The sequence below is a fragment of the Podarcis vaucheri genome (genome assembly GCF_965113315.1).
Source record: "Podarcis vaucheri genome assembly, chromosome: 8".
In the NCBI taxonomy this organism is placed as follows: domain Eukaryota; kingdom Metazoa; phylum Chordata; class Lepidosauria; order Squamata; family Lacertidae; genus Podarcis; species Podarcis vaucheri.
In genome coordinates, this window is record NC_138766.1 from 36,970,936 (window position 1) to 36,990,797 (window position 19,862).

The following is a 19,862-nucleotide window of genomic DNA, read 5'->3' on the forward strand; positions in this document are numbered from 1 at the left end:
GTCTGCCCTGAGGTGCAGCAGTTCTCCAGGATTTCAGAGGAGTCCTTCCCAGCCGTACCTGGAGATGATGCCAGGAACTGAAGCTGGGACCTCATGCAAACAAAGTGCGTGCTCTGTGACTCAGCTCCATCTCAGTTCTAGGTGGCTTTGGCTTGGTGGGTCACACATCCCAAAAAAATCCCTATGGTTCTAGGTGACTTTGGTTTGGCGCATCATACATAAGTCATGCTTCATGCCAGTCCTCAAAACAGACACCCCCCCATTTTTCTTTTGGTTGGCATTTAAAGTCACCACATAGTGACTTTAAAAAAACAAGCACACCATCTTCCCTAACTCAAAGCATGCCTTTCAAAAGTGGGTATCAGTGTCAAAATCTTGAGAGGCCCAAGTTATCATGTATAGAAACAGCACAAGAAAAAATAAAAGAGAAGGCACAGAAGGGGTAAAAGTGGACCGGTGGGATGGGACAGCTTTGTCCAGCATCTTAGATTTCTGAAAGAGAAATCACGATGTATTTCCATTTAGTGCTTCCATCTTAAACATAGTCTTTCTGCAGTAACTCTCAAGTGATCATGCTTAGGACTGCAGCCTTATTGCTTGCCTGGATGGTGGGATGAATTCCTCAGTATTTTGGCATATACTAGAGAAAAATAACACCACAAGACTATGGGTTCTTTCTCTCTCTCTCTTTTAAAGAGATGACTGGACCCAGTCATCAAACAGTTTAAGAAGTACAACTGATGAAAGAAGTTCCGAAGCAAGCTGGTGTATCAATTGGAAGTGAAGTTAAGAAATGGGAGAAAAGTGAAAGTGATACCAGGGAGAAGCAAGAAGAAAGCTTTGGAGAGAGAGGCGGGGGGCCAAGAAGCAAAGAAAGGGATCAGGCAAAGTGAATGTGCCAGAAAAATAGGTAGCTCTGTGAAATTTCATAGATCTCTGACGGCTTTTTGAAGAGGAATGCATGCAGCTGACTGTATTTAGGAGAGGGGAAGCTTCTGATATCTATTCCATCTTATTAGACATGAAATTTGGAAATTTCCAAAGGCTCTGAGCAGTCTGGGAAACTGATCTTGGGGAACGCATTTCAGACTCCACATGGAACTTAATGTGGACCTCTACTCCCTTTAAAGTGATCTCTGTTGCAGTTAGAGAGAAGCAGCATTCAAGGTTGCACATCTTAATTCTGGAGAAATGAAGCTATATGAGCTCATCCCTATCTCCTAATTGCTGGAGAAGTTACAGCCGCTACTCTCATGTGGGGACCCTATGTGCCTCACTTCTAGGATCTTGTGTTTAACCATATCTCTAAAAATCACTGAACAAGCAGTTCCAAAGGCTCATTTTTCAGCTCTGCTCTGCTCTTCCTCTTTACTAATCCCAAATTACGTTGCAAGGACCTTATCCTCCTCTTGTTTGCTGCAGCCAGAATGACTGTAGCTAGTGGTTGGAAAACATCCTCTGACTTCTCAATTGCTAACTGGTACAGCTGTGTTTGGCACATGGGCTTTGATGGAAACATTTACAAAGGCCATGCCCAGCCTGATGCATTTACTACTATGTGGTTCCCTTTCCTTATGTTCTCCAACTGCTCATCTGTAGGTTTAAAAGATCCGACCTGCAGTCTTTTGATAAATCATATTGTTTTTGTTGTTAATTCACATGCTGACCTATGAAAGGACCTGATGAGATAGTCTGTTCCTTCCCATGTGAATATTTTTGTGTGTGTGAATATTGCTTTGCCCACATGCCCTGTAAAATGAACCACAAGAGACCCATGATCATTGATTTGTTATTGTTGATTCTGCAATGCAAAGTTCTGATGGTACACAATCAATAGTATATATATTGATTCCTCTATCTATCTATCTGAACAGGGATCAGGTGGTCACTGCTGGTGGAAGAAATAATGAAGATGGGTAGATGGGGCTTTACAGCAGACAATGTGTATTAATTCACATCCTTCCACATGTGGAAAGTCAGCCTTGCTTTGTTTTCCTGCTCATTCTGCTGAGTGGGGCCCTAGATTTCTGCCCACAAAGTCTTGCCTTGGTGTCAGACTCTGTGAACTGAGATTCTTGGGGGCGAGCCTCCCAGGAGCGGCATGGATTGTCAGATTCCTCCTTCGTCTCACCGTTGCTGCTTGTAGAAATTAGCAGGGAGGCGGATTAGGGCAAAGCTAGAATTAGTTGACTTTGCCTGCCATTAGCTCTGGCTCCGCCTACTTTCTGCCCTACTAGTCGCAGTGGGTGCCAGTCACCACTGCCTATGACCATGGGGAGCCAGCTAACGTCCACTTCCTTTTACAAAACCTCTGAGACCTGCTGCTCATGACTGCTAGATATACAAGGCTTGGGGGGGGGTCTCTGCATGCACACCACACCATATGTTAATACGCAAGGATTCAGAATTGCTTAGACTAAAACAGGTGTTAGCATTCACTGTGCAAATGCATTTAATGCGGCTTTAGCGACTGTGGTTGATCCGTGATCAGGGCTGCAACCATAGCATATGAAGGGAGGGAGGCTTCATCATTCCCTCACAAGGTGGTCCTGCCAAACTCTCCCCCACAAAAGCTGCTATTAGCTCCAGAAACTAAATTAATAATGACCAATTATTCTATATGAGTTAATCTGTAACAATTCAGTACTAACTCAAAAGGCATGGTAGAAGTTCCCAATGCAGCCGACGTGTCTCAAGGAAGAGCATAAGCCAGGGAACGCCAGAATCTGCTCTCTGCTAGCTTTTCAACCTAGAATGCATTCCTTTTCTGATCACCCCCCTATCATTAGGAGTATTTGTAACTGTGTACCAGATGTCTGGAAAGGGAATCTCTCCCCACTAGCAAAGCCATACCAGAGATGGTTTGCTGTGTGTCCCTTCCTGAAGCAGCAAAGAGGATTTCTTTCCAGTCCAGTTTGTAACATTAGGTGAATTGCAACTTGCTTTCCTTTAGCTGTGCTACTAACGCTGCAGAAAGGAAAAAAGTGGAAGAGTGGGGCTTTCGGTATTGGGCCACCTGCACCCCTGCAAGATACGTCAGGTGTTAGGAACAACAGGGAGACCTGGCAGGGAGTCACCATTTCCTGCCGTGAGAATGGGGGGGGGGGGAGAGAATCATGGTGGGATATGGCAGATGTGCTCAATGGAGGACCTTTTCTAGGCACCGTGATTCACTGTGCTGCTGAAGTGTAGCAGAGGGAGTGAAAGTGGGGGTGGGGTTTCAGGAAGGAGTTCTCTCCTCCCCACCCCCACCCCCAAAATCACATCTGGGAGTTGTGAGCAAAACCAGACTCGTTTGACGCTCTGCTGTGAGCAGGCCAAATTAATAATCTGGCAAGACAGCTGCTACTGTTCTTTCGTCTGAGCAACTCAACTCATCACCTCCGGGAGAGACTCTCTTTCTCCAAGGCGCCTGCCTGCCTCCTTTGCCTGCCCAGGTCTTCTGCCTCTGCACGGCTGCTCCTCAGCTTTGGGCTCAGCTCTGTCCCCTTGCCCATAAACTGCCTGCCACTACGGTCTTGACAGTTTGCTGCCCACGGACATTGTCACCGCTTCATCTCATTTGCTGCCTGTGACTACAGAGGACCATTGCCAGAGGCTGATCTTTCCAAGGTCTGGGATCAAATACTTCTGAGGCACAGGGAATTTGGGAGACAGAGTCTGTATGAGAGAGAGGGAGAGAGAGATTCATGGGAAGGTGGAGACTAAGGACTATCAGGGACTTGGAAGAAATGTGGAAAGAGCATTTAACGTGCAAGAACTCGGACAGGGGCACACCTGGCACCTGCAAAATACTCAAGGGAAGGTACTTCTGTTTCCTGAATGACTACCTGGCCTCTAAATAAAATTCCTGTGATCTGCAGTTCTAGTCCCCTAAATATGCAACCCTTGTTACTACCTGTCTCTCAGTGCTTTCCTCTGGCTGTTATTCGGACCTTAACAAATGGCAGCAACTTGCTCTAACAAGGTCTATGACTGGACTGAAGACTTTTGTGTCTCCAGGAGCAGCAGAAGGCCTTAAAGCAGCTGGACTCATATTTGGAGCTGTGCCTTCTTCCTGGGCAATTTCCGCCAGGCTCATTGTCTGCACTGATAACCTAACATGGCGGATGTGGGCTACTGATGTGAAGCAGAAAAGTTCTTGAGAGAGACACAGGCCAGGAGCATTTAGGTTCTGGAGATCCAAACTGAGACTGTCGTCATTGATCAAGCTCAAGGTCACCTGATCCAGCAGACTCTGGCTCAGTTCATGTTGCTAAGGCCCTGGCTCAGTTTTCAACACCTCTGCCGCCTCCTCAGATTGGCTGCTCCTATCTGAGTCAAGAGTAAGAAGCAGAGTCTAGGTTGCTGTTCACACCCAGGGGTTCTGATGGCTATGTTGCCTATGTAAAAACAAGTATTTTCTTTTCTCTTCTTAAGTGAGATTTTTTAAAAATAAAGTTGGATTCTGAATAAAGTTTGCAAGCCAAGCCCCCTGTGCCTATGCTTTGTGGATCTGCAGTATAAGTTCTGCACTCAGAAGCTGAGTTGCCTTGGCAAGCACCCAGTATCAAATAGCCTTGGTGATAGAAGGATGATCTGAAAAAGGAATCCATGACTGTTGGGAAGCTGGCAGAAAGGCTGTTCCACCAGCCATTCCAAAAGTCTTAAAATTTTGGCAGTGTGATGCTGTGGCCGAAATGGTCACTGCAGTGAGTAAGGATCAACAAGAGAGTCAGGGGTATGTGCTGAAATGACACAGATTTTACTTCTCTATCCATATATATATATATATATATATATATATATATATATATCTCACACACTATGAGTCACAATCCACTTCTTGTACAAGCACCATTTATATGAATGGGGCATCCATCCTCATACATGGAAACACCTTATTTAGGCTGCAATTTTTATGCACACTTCTCTGAAACCAAGCCCCACTGACCTCCATAGGTCTTACTTCTGAGTAATATATGGATAGGATTGCACTGCTAGGTTTGTGCAGGGGGGAAAACACCATAAACTGGATAGTGTGCACCATAACTTACAAACCAATATTTAGGCTAGACTCATCCACCAATTGTTGTTGTTGCTGTTGTTGTTGTTGTAAAAAGCTAAACTCTCTGCCCAGTTGAACTACTCCAGTGCACATATTTTCCCCAACAACTTCCTCATTTTCCACCTTGTCCGCCAGCCTTTGATTATGGAACAAGTGCCCTAGTATATCAGCCATCCATTTCGTAGTGCAAACATATCTTTATCATTAAGGACTACAGAAAAGTGGTCATTGTGAGAAGGGGAAGGCCCATGCATTGCACAGGAACAAGCTTTCTGTTCAACCAGACCGGTGGCCCATCTTAAGCCCAGTATTGTCTAGACTGACTGTCAGATGCTCTCCAGCATTTCAGATAGGGAATCTTTTCCATCCTTACCTGGAGATTCCTGGGATTGAACCTGAGACCTTTGGTCTGCAACGCAGGTGCTCTGCCACTGAGCTGTGGCTCTTCCTCACTGCAGGTGGCTTTTTGTGTTATGGTGTGTGAGATAACACACTGTACTCTCCTTGGGATCCCTGTCAGTGAAGGTGAAATAATCCTATTTCAGGAACGGGTAACAGTTTTTATCTCCACTACAATAGTGTCCCTTAGTGCTTTGCTTTCCCCCACCAGAGTGAACCTACTATTCTATGAGTATTACTTTATTTGATATAAGTTGCTTATTTTAAAGGTGTGCTTTATTATCCTATTTTTGTATTGGATTAGATTGTTATAAGGTGTACATTTTTTGATTCTTCAGTTTGTAAACCGCCTTGGGTATTGTTAAATAGAAAGCTGGTATACAAATTAAAAGTGATGAAGATGATGATGATGATAAGGACGTTACACGTGAGAGGGTAAAGTTGGGTGCGTTTGGGGATTTTGTTGGACTGGCTGAAATCTGCCTGCAACCACTGATGACTCTTTTGCCTGATGCAAAGAGGCACTTATTGCCCTCTCGCCATAACTATGGTGGAATCTACACACATACCCCCCCCAAAAAAAAATGGTTCTGAAAATGCTTTTTGAAAAAGCATTTTAAAGAATACATTGAATTTTCCAGTTACAGATGGGTAGCCGTGTTGGTCTGCCATAGTCAAAATAAAAAAAAATCCTTCTTGTAGCACCTTAAAGACCAACTGAGTTAGTTCTTGGTATAAGCTTTCGTGTGCATGCATCTGAATGTGTGTGTATCTGAAGAAGTGTGCATGCACACGAAAGCTTATACCAAGAACTAACTCAGTTGGTCTTTAAGGTGCTACAAGAAGGAATTTTTTTATATTGAATTTTCCATAAGGCTCACCATGGCCATCTAGTGTCACATTGTATATTGCACTTAAAACACACTTAAAAACGTTTTATTTGAAGCTGTATAGCTGAGTCCTATGTTTCAAATTGTAGCCCATTTGCTACAAAGGGCAACAGAAACCAGCAAGCCAGGCTTTGGTGTCTTGGTCAAGCTCGCTTTCCCCTTTGTAGGTTTCATGAGAACACTCTGGTGTGGATCTCTGCTTACAAAGCACTGATGAAACTAATTTGGAAAATAAATATGAAAAAGTAACAAGAGCTAAGCTGATACAGCTATGATGCTAGGGATCGTTTCTGCTTGAACAAGTGACTGAGATGACGTGAGCAAAATTCCGCGTTTAACAGAGCAGCACATTTACTCAGGGGTCCTAATGTGTTCTCCCAGGCTACTTTTCAGCTAAATGTGCATCAAATTGCAACCTAAGGGAATTGGCTGTATTGAGTGGAATATGTGAGATTTCAAAAAGTACTGTATCTTCAAAAAGTATCTTCAGTATCTGGTAGGTTTTTCCGAAATGCTCAATGTAATTCATTTCTTGGTATACCGCTCCCCCTCCTGGCATACCACTGATAAAACAGGAAAACAGGATAGAAAAATTCTGATAGAAAGACAGGAAGGTCTACCCAAGGATAATGCTTGATAAGCTAGGAGCTGCAGCACATAAGATGGGGAGCATCTTCATAATGGGCATTCTGTTTAGGAATCTCATGCCTCATTCTCCATATGTTTGGTTTCCATAATCCAATTTATGTCTCGTGAACTTTTGGACGCCTGTTGAAGACCTTCCTCTTTCAAAAAGCCCTTTAAGTGGAAATATTTGTCCAAGTCCGTATCTGTACTGGATTTTCCATGTGTTTTTCCATGTGAAATTGCTTTCATATATGGAATTGTTCTCAAGCATCTTTTATGTGTGGGTTTATTTTTTATTGCTTTTGGGTTGATGTTTTTGATAATTCTTTTTGATGTGCTGGATCGTTTTAAAATGTGCTTTCTTTTGTTATTATTAGATGGTGGGTGGTTAGGGAGAAAATACAGAGCAAGTGTTTAGTACAGCACTAAAGTGAAATAGTCTGTGACAAGATTGTATTCTACCACATATAATAAAGTATTGCAGGAAAACAGTGAGGCCTGGCGCTGATAGAGGAGCAACAACTCTGTTAGTTTCAAGTATATTTATGGGTTTGCCAATTTATATATATGTAATAATCCCATAGAGGTGACTGTCCTGAGTGCATTGATAATTGAAATCTGATCTGAGCACTCTTCCGACCACAGTAACAGTACTACTTCCAGTCACCCAAATTTAGGAAACGGTTGAAATGATTGAAATAGCAAACTATCAGAGTTATGAACTGAATAATAGCAAAGAACGCAGAGACTGTAATGAGGGCAAAAATCTCAAGACATCTGGGACATTTTGAAATTTTTTATAATTGGAGTATATAATTGGTATTATTATTATTGTAATTTGGAATGATTGGATTGGATTTGTCATTAATTGGAGGATTTTATTGAAAATGAATAAAAATTATTTACAGAAAAAGAAAAAGTAATAGCAAACACCGAACAGGGATAGATGGTACCTAGATGAAGAGTATCACCAAAACCTGACCCTGAATGCATGCTAATCACTTGAAGACTGCAACATCAGGTGATATCTTGCATGTGCGAATGGCCCACCATGGCTTTAACAGAACTTTAATATGTCTTCCCGCATCAGCTGAAAGGCAATGCTGAAACAGGGAACCGTTCCACCCAATTAGTGCCAGTCACAAAACATTCAGGAGGAAAGGACCGACATGGGTGGAATAGGTCTTTAGCCTCTATTTTATTTTGCCATGTAACTTTCAAAGGAAAACTCTGAACCCCAGTTTGGGGTGTGTGACAGGCAACCAGGAGGGCTTAGGATCCTTTGGATCACAGCCACTTCACAATATGACACCCCCACCCCCACATGTCCCCTTTTTGGCAGTTCTGCCATCAAAGATCTAATGTTGTTTGGGTTAGGCTTTTGGAGGAGCTAATGGAGTCAGAAAAGTAGGTTCCAACACTGGATCTCCTCCTCTGAAGTCAATGGGATAAAGCCAATCTATTCTGCGGCCCCCGAGATGCTAGAGACCACCAGATTGCACTTTAAATATGAAAATGGCAAAGTGCCTCCGGGGTCCAGGCCTTGATGAGGAATTGAGCTGCTGCTGCTGCTGCTGCTCTCTGCCAGCTCAGTCACTCTCACCGCATGATGCCCGTGACTCTGTTTCTTATGGAAATTGCTCGCTGTTCCTCCTTTTTCCAAAAAAGCTGCAGTCCCTGATGCTGATCCTCCTGAGGCTGAGACTTGTCTTGAGTCAAGACGCACACAAGATCAGCAGGCTGCCTTGTCGAGAACAAAACAGGCAGCCAGATGACTCACAGCCCAGAAAAGGAAAGGAAAGAGGAAGAGGTGGCTTGCTCTTGAGTCACAGAACCTTTTGCAACATAACTGTCTCCTCCCGCTCCCCCATAAAGATATGCGTGCCACCCAGGGGTGCCTTGTTCTTCCTGCCCGTTGTGACGGTTCTTTTGCTCCCTATTAAAATGTCAAGTCTTGCTGTCCCCGGTTTTAGTTTTTGGGGTTTTTTGCAGCATCTGCCTGTTTCACAGTTAAGTGTGAAACGCGCTGTGCTAATCCGGGGAGTTAGAGCTCCACCTAGTGGACATAGAAGAAGTGGCCAGAATAAGGTTCTGCAAAAAAAACACCACCCCAATCCAATGTTATCTACAAGTTTTCTTCTGAAGGGCAAACAGCAGCTCCGAGAGGCAGTTTAGGCAAGGGAAAAAGCACCACCAGGGCTGGTGGTGAAGCCCCTGGTCTATAGCCGCACCCCATCTCCATAGGCCAGCTCTGGTTATCCCATCCCTGTGGGGATATTGGGGGGGGTGTGTGTGAGCGGATGGGTGTGATTTTCAGTCCAAATAGTTTAACTGGGATAAGTGAAGAGGCTAAATAAAGGAATGGGAAAGTCAAAGCCAACGTGCATGAGAAAACTGTTTCTATGTCTGTAATCAACAGGGAGGTAAAGGTAAAGGGACCCCTGACCATTAGGTCCAGTTGTGACCAACTCTGGGGTTGCAGCGCTCATCTCACTTTATTGGCTGAGGGAGCCGTACAGCCAGCATGACTAAGCCGCTTCTGGTGAACCAGAGCAGCGCACGGAAACGCTGTTTACCTTCCCGCCAGAGCGGTTCCTATTTGTCTACTTGCACTTTGACGTGCTTTCAAACTGCTAGGTTGGCAGAAGCAGGGACCAAGCAACGGGAGCTCACCCCGTTGTGGGGATTCGAACCGCTGACCTTCTGATCGGTAAGCCCTAGGCTCTGTGGTTTAACCCACAGCGCCACCCGCAGCCCTAATCAACAGGGAAGCTAATATTCAGCTGCCGCATTTGAACATTTGCATACGTTTGCAAATGTAAAATAGTGAGATGTTTTGAAAAGCTACTTTAAGAGACTGTAAGGAGTGTCTAGGAGGGTAGTTTTTGAAGTAACCTTTGTCTCCCACACCAAAAGCTGTCCAGGTACCGTTGGCAGTCCTGCCCCCCCCCCGCCCCCAGTCCCATTTTCTGGAGAGGTTTTCAAATGGCTGCCTTGTTATAGGTAACAGGTATCTTAGGGACCACCTCCTCCTTCTTATTCACCAGAATCTCTATGATGATCCAGGAGGCAATTTTGCAATACCATCCATTCATAGCATTCCTATAATTTTGAGAAAGTCAGTGTTGGGCAGGCTGCAGCATGGGGCTTAGGTGTCTGGTGAAACCCAAGTTCAAATTCCCACTCAGCTATGAAAATCAGTGATCTAAACCTCCACCCCCAACCTCCAAATTATTAAAAATGTGCTTGTTGGAGGCCAGGAAAAATCAAAATGTACCAGATGATCATGTACCAGGTGGCTGCAGCACACAATTATGAAATGCCATCTCTGTGAAAATGGAGAGTTTGGTGAAACAGTCCTCTTTGAGGACTTCTGGAAACACTATAAAAATGGAGGTGGGAACAGATCAGTGGAAACCCTTCATAAGTTCTTCGTCTGATCATCAGCCAAATATCCAAATGCTCTTCTACTGATTTCTGAATGTGTGTTTTTTTTCCTGAGTAGGAGAAGGGAGCACCATGTCTGTGAATATACCTAGCGGCTGCCAATCCTTTGCCTTTGCCTCATTATGCTGCTAACAGGCCTGCACACAGAATCATAGAATTTAGACTTGGAAGGGACCCTGAGGATCATGTAGTCCAACCTGAGACCACCCTGAGACTTCTAGTTATAAATAATAATAAATTCAATTATTATTAATCATCATCATCATCATCATCTCCTGCAATGCAGGAATTTGCAGCTATCCCATATGGGCAGATTGAACCTGCAACCTTGCACCACACTCTGTCCAACTGAGCTAACCTTCTCTCATATCTAACTACCTGCTTTTCAACATAACTTCTTTATATATATATATATAAAACCATCCTTCCTTTATTTCTTTCCCCCAAGAACTCTACAGCTTATTGTGCTCATGTGTCTTAATGGCAGAATGAGTTAGCTGTGTGTCAAGAAGAGGGACGCATGTGCTCCTGAGTAGTAGGTCAGTGACCATGGCTTGTATAGTCTGCTACCAACGAGGTATAGCTTCTTTCCAGCCCTTTATGCCATTTGGAAGTAATTGCTTTTGGACAGATGGCAGGTGAACAGGGGGGCCCTGTGACCGCTTGCCTCTTCTCCGAACTCCTTGACAAAAAGACTCACTTCTAGACAACTGCAGCTCGATTTCTCTCTCTCTCCTGAAAAACCCCAGCACTTGAATTAACTTCACTGTGAAAGGCATGAGACTTGCTATTCTCCAAGACTACGCCCAAGTCCCCTGCATTATAAAGGCTGCCAATGCCTTTCCTGATCAGTGCAGGATGGGGTCACCAACCTTGGTGGGTGCTTGTGCACATTTGTACACAGGGGGGAAAAACACACTGTGGGCACCGCACACACCAGTGGTGGACTTTGGGATTTAAAATTGGGTGGCGCCCCGCTTCTCGCCTTCCATTGTTTATCAGTGTTGTAGCATTCCTTGTGGCCCCCTGTCGGCTTGATGCCAGAGTGGATGAACCGGTCATGCTCCCCTAAACCTGGCTCTGCACACAACACAACCCAAGCACAGACTGCACTCTATTCTATCAGATACATTTGAAAGCTTCTTTCAAGCCAAAGTCCCAAGGGAAGAGGAGGAGGAGGCAGGAGTGGGCAACAAGGAAGGCCTCTGTGGGCATGTGGGCACCATGTTAGCAACCCCTGATTTATTCAATTATTACTTATGACCACAAAGATTTTTTTGGCAGTTAAGATGAAGGCATCACCTACCTCTCTAGGTGCAGGAGATTGTGGGACTGCGCATTCCCTTCGTTCCAGCACTGCATAATAGCATAATAGCCATTTTGCACTGGATATTCTCCTAGTGACAACTTCTTCACTAGATGCAGTGTGCAAAGAATTCCGCAGTAACACTGTTCTCATGGAAGGACAGGCAATAAAACTGCTTTGCAGGGATCGCAAGTCTGCAAGAACACACCCTGTATCCACTCTGTGTAAATTGCACCCCATGAATACCATTTTGAATTCCTGCCTTGGCAAATAAGTGCTTAGGACTGGATATACAGTGGTACCTCGGGCTAAGTACTTAATTCGTTCCAGAGGTCCGTACTTAACCTGAAACTGTTCTTAACCTGAAGCACCACGTTAGCTAATGGGGCCTCCCACTGCTGCCGCGCCGCCGGAGCACGATTTCTGTTCTTATCCTGAAGCAAAGTTTTTAACCTGAAGCACTATTTCTGGGTTAGCGGAGTCTGTAACCTGAAGCGTATGTAACCTGATGCGTATGTAACCCGAGGCACCACTGTACCATTTTGTGATGCCAAAATGTCTTAAGGGTTTGTGTATCTACGATGAGTCAGCCTTCCCCAACTTGCTGCCTTAAATATATTATGGTCTACAACTCCCATCATCTTCAGCCAGTTCACTTGCTGGTAGTCTGAAACACATGAAGGGCACCTGGTTGGGCAAGTCTGACCTAGGTGAATTAATCACCCCACTTATCAAGACTGCAGCAGAACAGCCGTGACATCGAAGTTAAATCTGTACCTTTCTGGCAGTGTGATGTGGAGTATTGCTATGGAGAACATCACACATCCATGATCTTTAGCTACCATCATGGAACTGGCTACATCAGCAGAACCACATATTCTTAGAACTGAGAGGCAGCCTTTTGTGATGAGTTCCTAACTAAGAGGGAGCATAGCAGGACCCCACAGTTGAAACAAAGTATGTGGAGCAATGGAAGCCCAACTTGTGCGGTGGTGGAACTATGGGTACCTACACAATTGATATCCAAATCCCCACTCTCCAGCTGTTTAAGTGGAAACAACAAATCAAAGGGTAATTTGTAGTCATTAATTTTGATGTATAGGCTTCCCTATCCAAAAGGGCTCAACAGAGGTTGTGAAATTATAACCTAAGTAAGAGGTGCTGACTGCAAAAAAATAAAAACCCTGAACCTCCTAAGCCATCTTGCCAGCAGTGCTCTGTCCCTGACTGTCCCCTCTGAATTTCCATCACATACTGTACAGTGCATCCTAGATCTTGGGCAGCATTACTTAAAATCAATGAATTTATTGCCTGTACAGTTGGTAACTGTACTGACATCTAATTGTCTCCAAAATAATTTACTTTCTAACTAGCTCATTCTGTCTGTTGTCTTGTTTTCTCACCCACCCTTCCTTTCATTTTATCTTAGAGCAGTCTTTCCCAGTCTGATGGATTTCCCTCACCAGTCTCCACTCTTCTGTTCTCTCTTTCCATCCATCTTTGCTCCTTTAATTATTGCTGAAGTTCCCCATGGGTCCATTTTCCTCCTCAGGTGCCCTCACTCCTTATCCTGCAATCTTTGCACACCACCACAACAGGAGTGCCATTTTTACACCTGCCCAAACTATTCTTTGCTTTGGATACTCACGTTTCTCCTGTGCCTCCCAATTATGGGATCGTCTTGACAAGGGCTTTAGTTCGCTTTCTTTCTAGGAGGGTCTTGGCACCCTGATTTGAGTTCCATTCCAGCTCATAGATACTGGAAATCTCTTATTTTTTACACATTTTCTCAACAATCAGATTTCCTTGCAACTGCAAACTCTACCAGCTGTCTTCTAAGATTCTTCAGCTCCTATATGTCTCCCAATACAGCTGTGTTGGCTGAGGCTGGTGGGAATTGTAGTCAAGAACATCTAGAGTTCACATGTCATGGTTTAATAACATATAGTTTAGAATTATATGTGAATGAGATGAATGTATGCCTGATATGGGCTGTTCAAACGAAGTGTCGCCTAGGTAATAAGTTAAATGAAGAATCACCTGAAACCTTTGGAAACTGTGAATCCTCTTCTCCCCCACCTGAAAGATCTTGAAAGATCCTTAAATTATAAACCCAGAACCTGCTGCTTGTGTGCCTAGATAAGCAAATGAAGGCTGCTGAATATTAGTCTGAACCCTAATTTGGAATAAAAGTAACAGCAGAAGGGAGAGACATGTGATTGCAAAACGGTTCATGAATGTGTTCTGTTCCAGGCATCTGACTGTGCTGACTCTGCTGCAGAATGCACTCATCAAATCTATGGCTTTCAGCTGATGGAGTGGCAAATAGGCCTTTGACTGTAGTTCCGTATCTGAAAGGGAAGATTTTCACCGGCAATTGGCTGAGCAAAGACCTACTCACACAATAACAGCTGTGAACCCTGCTGAGGGCATCTGTTGGGTTGTTAATACTGCTTGGGAATCATATAGCTCTAACTGTGTTTTGTTTACTAGAGAAATTCCTATGCTTTTCAACAGCGTTAAAAGATATTGTACCTCCTGTTTGTTTACATATAATGCTGGGACTGTGTTGTCTCTGTTCCCTACTGCTGATTTTCTTCCCTGCAGGGGGGCTAGCATATTGAAGGGCTTTTTTATTATTTTCATTTCAACTGAGTTATAATAATAATAATACCAGCCTAAATGTACAAATGTGCTGTTAAAACAAAGAGCGTTGCAGGGAGCTGGGGCCTGATTCTCTCGCTATTCTTACATCAGCATCTACAGGGAGAAACATCAACTATGGCATTTGAGAAAATGGAAAGAGGCCTTGCAGGTAGAATCACGAGACAATTTCCAGCCTCAGCACAAGTAACGACAATTTTAGGAAATGGGTGGGGAGCATAATGCCTCTCAGAAACAATAATAGGCATTCTGGTAGTAAGCAGGACAGTAGCTAGTCCCCCTAAATTAAGCCATTCCATCACACAGTAAAACTCTTTCTCTGCTGAAATGGAAATATTCAGGAAGCTGAATTTTACATTCTGTGCTCCGGTGGAATTACAGTGGTGCCTCGCAAGACAAAATTAATTCGTTCCGCAAGTCTCTTCGTCTTGCGAGTTTTTCGTCTTGCGATGCACGGTTTCCCATAGGAATGCATTGAAAATCAATTAATGCGTTCCTAGGGAAACCGCCTTCAGACCAGGTCCGGGGACAGTCTGTCCCCCGACCTCTTCTGAAGGCTGGGGGGGGACAAGGGCTTTTCTTCCCACCCCCAGCATTTTAAAAAACCCTGGGACAGCGGAGGACTTCTCCGCTGTCCGGGGCGATCTTAAAATGCTGGCGGGCGGCATTTTAAAATCCGGGGCGATTTAAAAGCCCCTGGGAAGGCAGGCAGGGGGGACAAAGACTTTTGCCCCCCGCCCACCTTCAGAAGGTGTTCCCGCCCCGCTTTGGAACAGCGTTCCGAAGTGGGGCGGCTGGGGCAGGTCTTCCCGCCCCCCTCCCCGCTTCGGAACAGTGGGCTAAGCGGGACCTCCCGCCGGGCATGCGAGGCTTGCAGGCATCTCCCCCAAGCAGGGGGCGGGCTCCGCAGCTCACCCCCTGCTTCGGGATGCAGGCTGCCGCCCCAAGCCTTGCGCATGAGGCTTGCCGGCATGGGTCGGGAGCGAAGCGCTCCCGACCCCCAGCATTTTAAAACCTTCCCGGGACACGGGGAGATTTTAAAATGCTGGGGGTCGGCAGCGAACGCTTCGCTCCCGCCCGCCAGCATTTTAAGATCGCCCGGGGCAGGCGGGGGAAGGCAGGCGGGGGGAGCAAAGACTTTGGCCTCCCGCCGGCCTTCAGAAGAGGTCCTCTTCTGAAGGCCGGCTGTGGGTGAAAGTCTTTGCTCCCGACCGCCAGCATTTCCCTATGGGCTTTCGTCTTGCGATGCAAGCCCATAGGGAAATTCGTCTTGTGAAGCGCCTCCAAAACAGAAAACCCTTTCGTCTTGCGGGTTTTCCGTCTTGCGAGGCATTCGTCTTGCGGGGTACCACTGTACAGGATACACAGACCATTCCCAATGAAAGAGTCAGAGCCTTGAAACACACACTTGGTTAACCAGTTCAATGCTGTCTCAAAAATGAAGTGGCACATGACTAGTTCCAGTACTGTTCAGACCTGATCAGACTTTGCCTTTTGAAATATTCAGCACAATCGCTCCCTGTTATTTTCAGTATATCTCTGGACTGCCTGATTTAGTAGGGACCAGGTTTTCCCTGTGTCATTAATTGTGATAGAAGATATATATCGCAGGTGCGCTGTCACTGCACTCCTACTACTGAAGATCTCCAGCCTAAGCAATGTGTAAAGTCACAGAAACCCTGTCATTCACTGAAGCCAACAACCCTAGCTACAATGTGAAAACTGTGTTTTCTGTGAAAGTTGGGCCACTTAACCTTGAAATGGATCCATGTATTTCATTCACTTCCTTATGACAGACTCTTATATCTAGTTAAGTTCCTTCCACCTCTGTAATAGTTGGTTTTGGCTAATATGACTAAAAGGAAATCAGGAGCAACTTGAATTCTTCTTTGTCTTTAGTTTCACACAATTAAAGAACTAAGATATAACTCTCCAGACATATTTTATTTGAATGGCTAATGAAGTCTGAAGATCACCTTTTCATGGCAAATAGTGGTTCTGAATTTGTCCACAGGCTCTCTAGACATAATTGTGTGATGAATAAACATGAATCAATCCATCAATTGGGTGGTGATAAATTAGTGCTATTTCAATAGGGAAGTCATGTTTCTGACCATACCTTGCTGCATTCAAGGATTTTACATGTCATAATAACGGCCTCAGCATCCTGAATTACACTTGCACATGTCATGCAATTTCATATATCAAATGACATGTGTCTGCAAGAAAAAACCATAGCTCCTCCTTGACACAAGCATCAAGAAAGGGGAAAGGTGTCAAATTGCTCCATCTTCTCCCCAATCTTGCTGTAGCATGGGCTAGTCTGATTGTTTGCTTTTTGGGCAAACAAGTTTTAGATATTTGCACTCCATGTACACTTGCCTCAGAATCTTCTCCTGTTACAAAGGAAGAATGAGTCTCCACACTTTAACTCTCTGTGCCCTCACATAGGAGTAGGTGCTGGAAAAGGAAAGGTTATATAACAGGTACTGTGCACTGCACTTCCACCTACAAAGCTCGCAGTAGAAGTACTGCAAAAGTGAAATGGTAATGCTTTCTTCCCTGTTTGCATTAGGTATAATAAGATGCAAGTGACAAATATTGGTTAATTGTGTTCTTTTCACACAGTGCTCTCACACTAACCATGTAATAGTCACTTAATTTTTAATATACATATGTACAAATTTATATACAGGAGATACACAATACACTTATGTATATTTGCGTTCTTGTACACAGATATGCTCAGGTAAAACTACTTGCATTTGTTAAACCAGGTCTGTTTTTCTTTCTTATTAATTTAGCCCACAACAAAAGTTATTTTATATCAAAAGATGACCAAGCACCTTTTGTTCATGTACTGAATTTAAACACGGTGAGGTTTTTGCCTGCTTGGAACATATGGATAAATAATTACAATGGAAAATGGACATTGGATATAATATTGCTGACTACTCTGTTCATAAGCTGATGGTCATTTGTAATTGTTTATTTATAAGTATTCCAAGAGAACTGGACGTATTTTAGCTTTGTTTTCAGTTACAATAATTAAAACACAGCACATATAAAAGCTTAGCAGATTTCACATATCATGAGCAGAGCAGTGTGCCAGCACATAACGCCCCCCGCCCCCCGCAACAACCTGATGACATCTAGTGGGCACTGTGATTAACTGATTGTTCCATAAGTTCACAGAAAGAAAATTAATGAGCAAAGCGTAACAGAAACACTACCAAACATGTTTATTTTACAAACTTGCAATAATAATATTTGGTAGAAATGAGGTTTTATTGCTTTTATAATGAAAAAAAATGTTTTTTTATTAAAAAAGAAGCAAGGATCAGTTGCTATTAAAACATCTTCAAAACAAATGGAGTTGGATAGTAGCTCAACTAGCTTGGCAACAGTCTGTCTGTGGAGGTGTCCAAGATTAGCATCCTTATAAAAGAAGAAGGGCCTAAGATGATGGTTCTAAGTAACTATAAAAGGAGTTGTGAGATAGTCTAACAAAACAATGTGATACAAAATACAATTATTAATTCTTAAAACATACAAATAAACTATTATTTTTAGTAAAGAAACATGGGTCAATTATATTTACTATTTCAGCCGGTACTTGACTAAGCTAAATAACCTGGTACATCTATTTCTTGAAAAACGAAACAGAGAAAAAATATCCTGCATAATAATACAGTACGTAAGATTCAGACAACTATCCATCAAGATTACATCAGATCTTATTTTCTTTTCTTTGTTGTAACTAACTCAGAAATATAAAGATTAAGTTTTGGAAGATGATGGATTTTCTACTATTATTATGTTGTCCATTTTATCCTTTTTACCTGAGTAACCTTAAGAAAACAATTACAATGTGCATGTACTTGCCTGACTCAAGAGTTCCATGTACAGTCTATGTTCAAATGAAGTTTGTGGAAAGACCCTCATTATTTCAAACAGAAAGTCAATCCACATGTACAAAGAGGAACCATGTATGTGGATCAGTTCCATCTACTGAAATCAATGGGGGAAACATTCCAGGAAGAGGAGTTGTGCATAGACACAGAAACTCCTGCACCCAGAACAGACTGTTTGGGAATGATCCATTAAGCATGGGTGCTACATAACCATTTTCCATGGGGCTTGAGCAAAATCCCCACTAAAACGCCGAAAGCTGCACAGAACCCATTGTTGGTGGATTTTCTTTCATCCAAGGTTAATTTCTATATATGAAATGTTCAGTAATGCGCTTATGCTTCTGGAGTATAGCTTTACAAATACAAAGCAGCTAGGAGTTTATAAAACATTTACTGAACAGTAAAGTCTAGGTCAATCTGTACAGATCGGTAGGTATAATGTAAATATGTACAGGAATTTATTTCCATCACGTTTTGTGCAATGTGGCCTCCATCTGCAATTGAAAGGCTGCTATTTATGACATGGATTTCTTAAATGCAGCTAGCAATGGAGAGTACAGGGGAGGAAAAAGGACCACAGATCCCAAACAAATACTGTGCTACGCGGACAGCTGTACATAATTCATATAGTGCATATATCGGTTACATAGAGCAGCAAATACAGACAATCGCATTTACAGTTTCTAGGCTTGTTACACTTTTTTTTTACATGGGAATGAATGAATATTCTGATGAAAGAATGTGTCTATCAGTAAATTATGAGCTTACAGGAAAAAATGTTTTCAGTTTCATGTGCAGAAAAATAGTGCAGTAGGAATAAATCCTTTACAGTAGCAATTAAATAATTCAGTAGCACTGTTAACTCAGAAGTTTAAAAAAGCTGTGTACAAAAGGAAATATGTTTGTTCTGAACAGTTCTGCTAATAAGCTCACTGTAACACCTCGAAGAGGTTCCCCGTCTTTTTTGTGCTGTTTGCTCCATTTTTCTGGTTATTATTTTTCTTCTCTCTATTACAGACTGAAGTAGAGTGTGAATGCTTGAAGCAATTTCTAGGTATAGTCACATTGGTGGAAAAAACACAGGTGTGCAGTCACTTTTACGAGGTAAGTTTGGAATAACTTGGAGGAGAAAATTTACGTTTTAAGTACTTCAGAATATAAAGTGGAAGACAGCTTACTACAGTGATGGCTGACACTTTCCACAGGAAGGTCACAGTTGTGATAAAGGCAAGATCTATAGACATAAAAAGGGGAAAATAAGTTATAAAAGCAGGAAATTGGGGGAATGTCCAATGTGCAAGATCAATAAATATCACTGAACTCTTGTCACAGGCTATTTTATAAGACTGTGAGGTGGTGGGAGCTGATTAATATTAGGCCACAGCTGTACACTGTCATATGTTTCTTTTAAAATTGCTTTATTAAATCAGTCTCTCCTGAAAATGGACTGAATAACACCACTATAACAGATTTAAAAATGCCAGGCTCTTGCTCAAAGGCAAATGTCAAAGAACAAAGGCAAGGTGTTCAAATATGTCACCTTTTAAAAATCCAGCATGATTTAAACA

General features: G+C 43.2%; 1 protein-coding gene across 6 annotated transcripts in view; it reads right to left on the reverse strand.

Moving 5' to 3' along the window:
* Positions 1–17,598: 17,598 nt before the first annotated feature.
* Positions 17,599–19,862, reverse strand: part of ATP9B (ATPase phospholipid transporting 9B (putative)) — a 115,103-nt gene continuing 112,839 nt past the window's right edge. For all 6 annotated transcript variants that reach the window (XM_082234948.1, XM_082234947.1, XM_082234951.1 and 3 more), the window contains one exon: positions 17,599–19,528. In XM_082234948.1, coding sequence (XP_082091074.1) covers positions 19,392–19,528 — 137 coding nt within the window. In that variant the 3' untranslated portion in view covers positions 17,599–19,391. The remainder of the gene's footprint in view (positions 19,529–19,862) is intronic.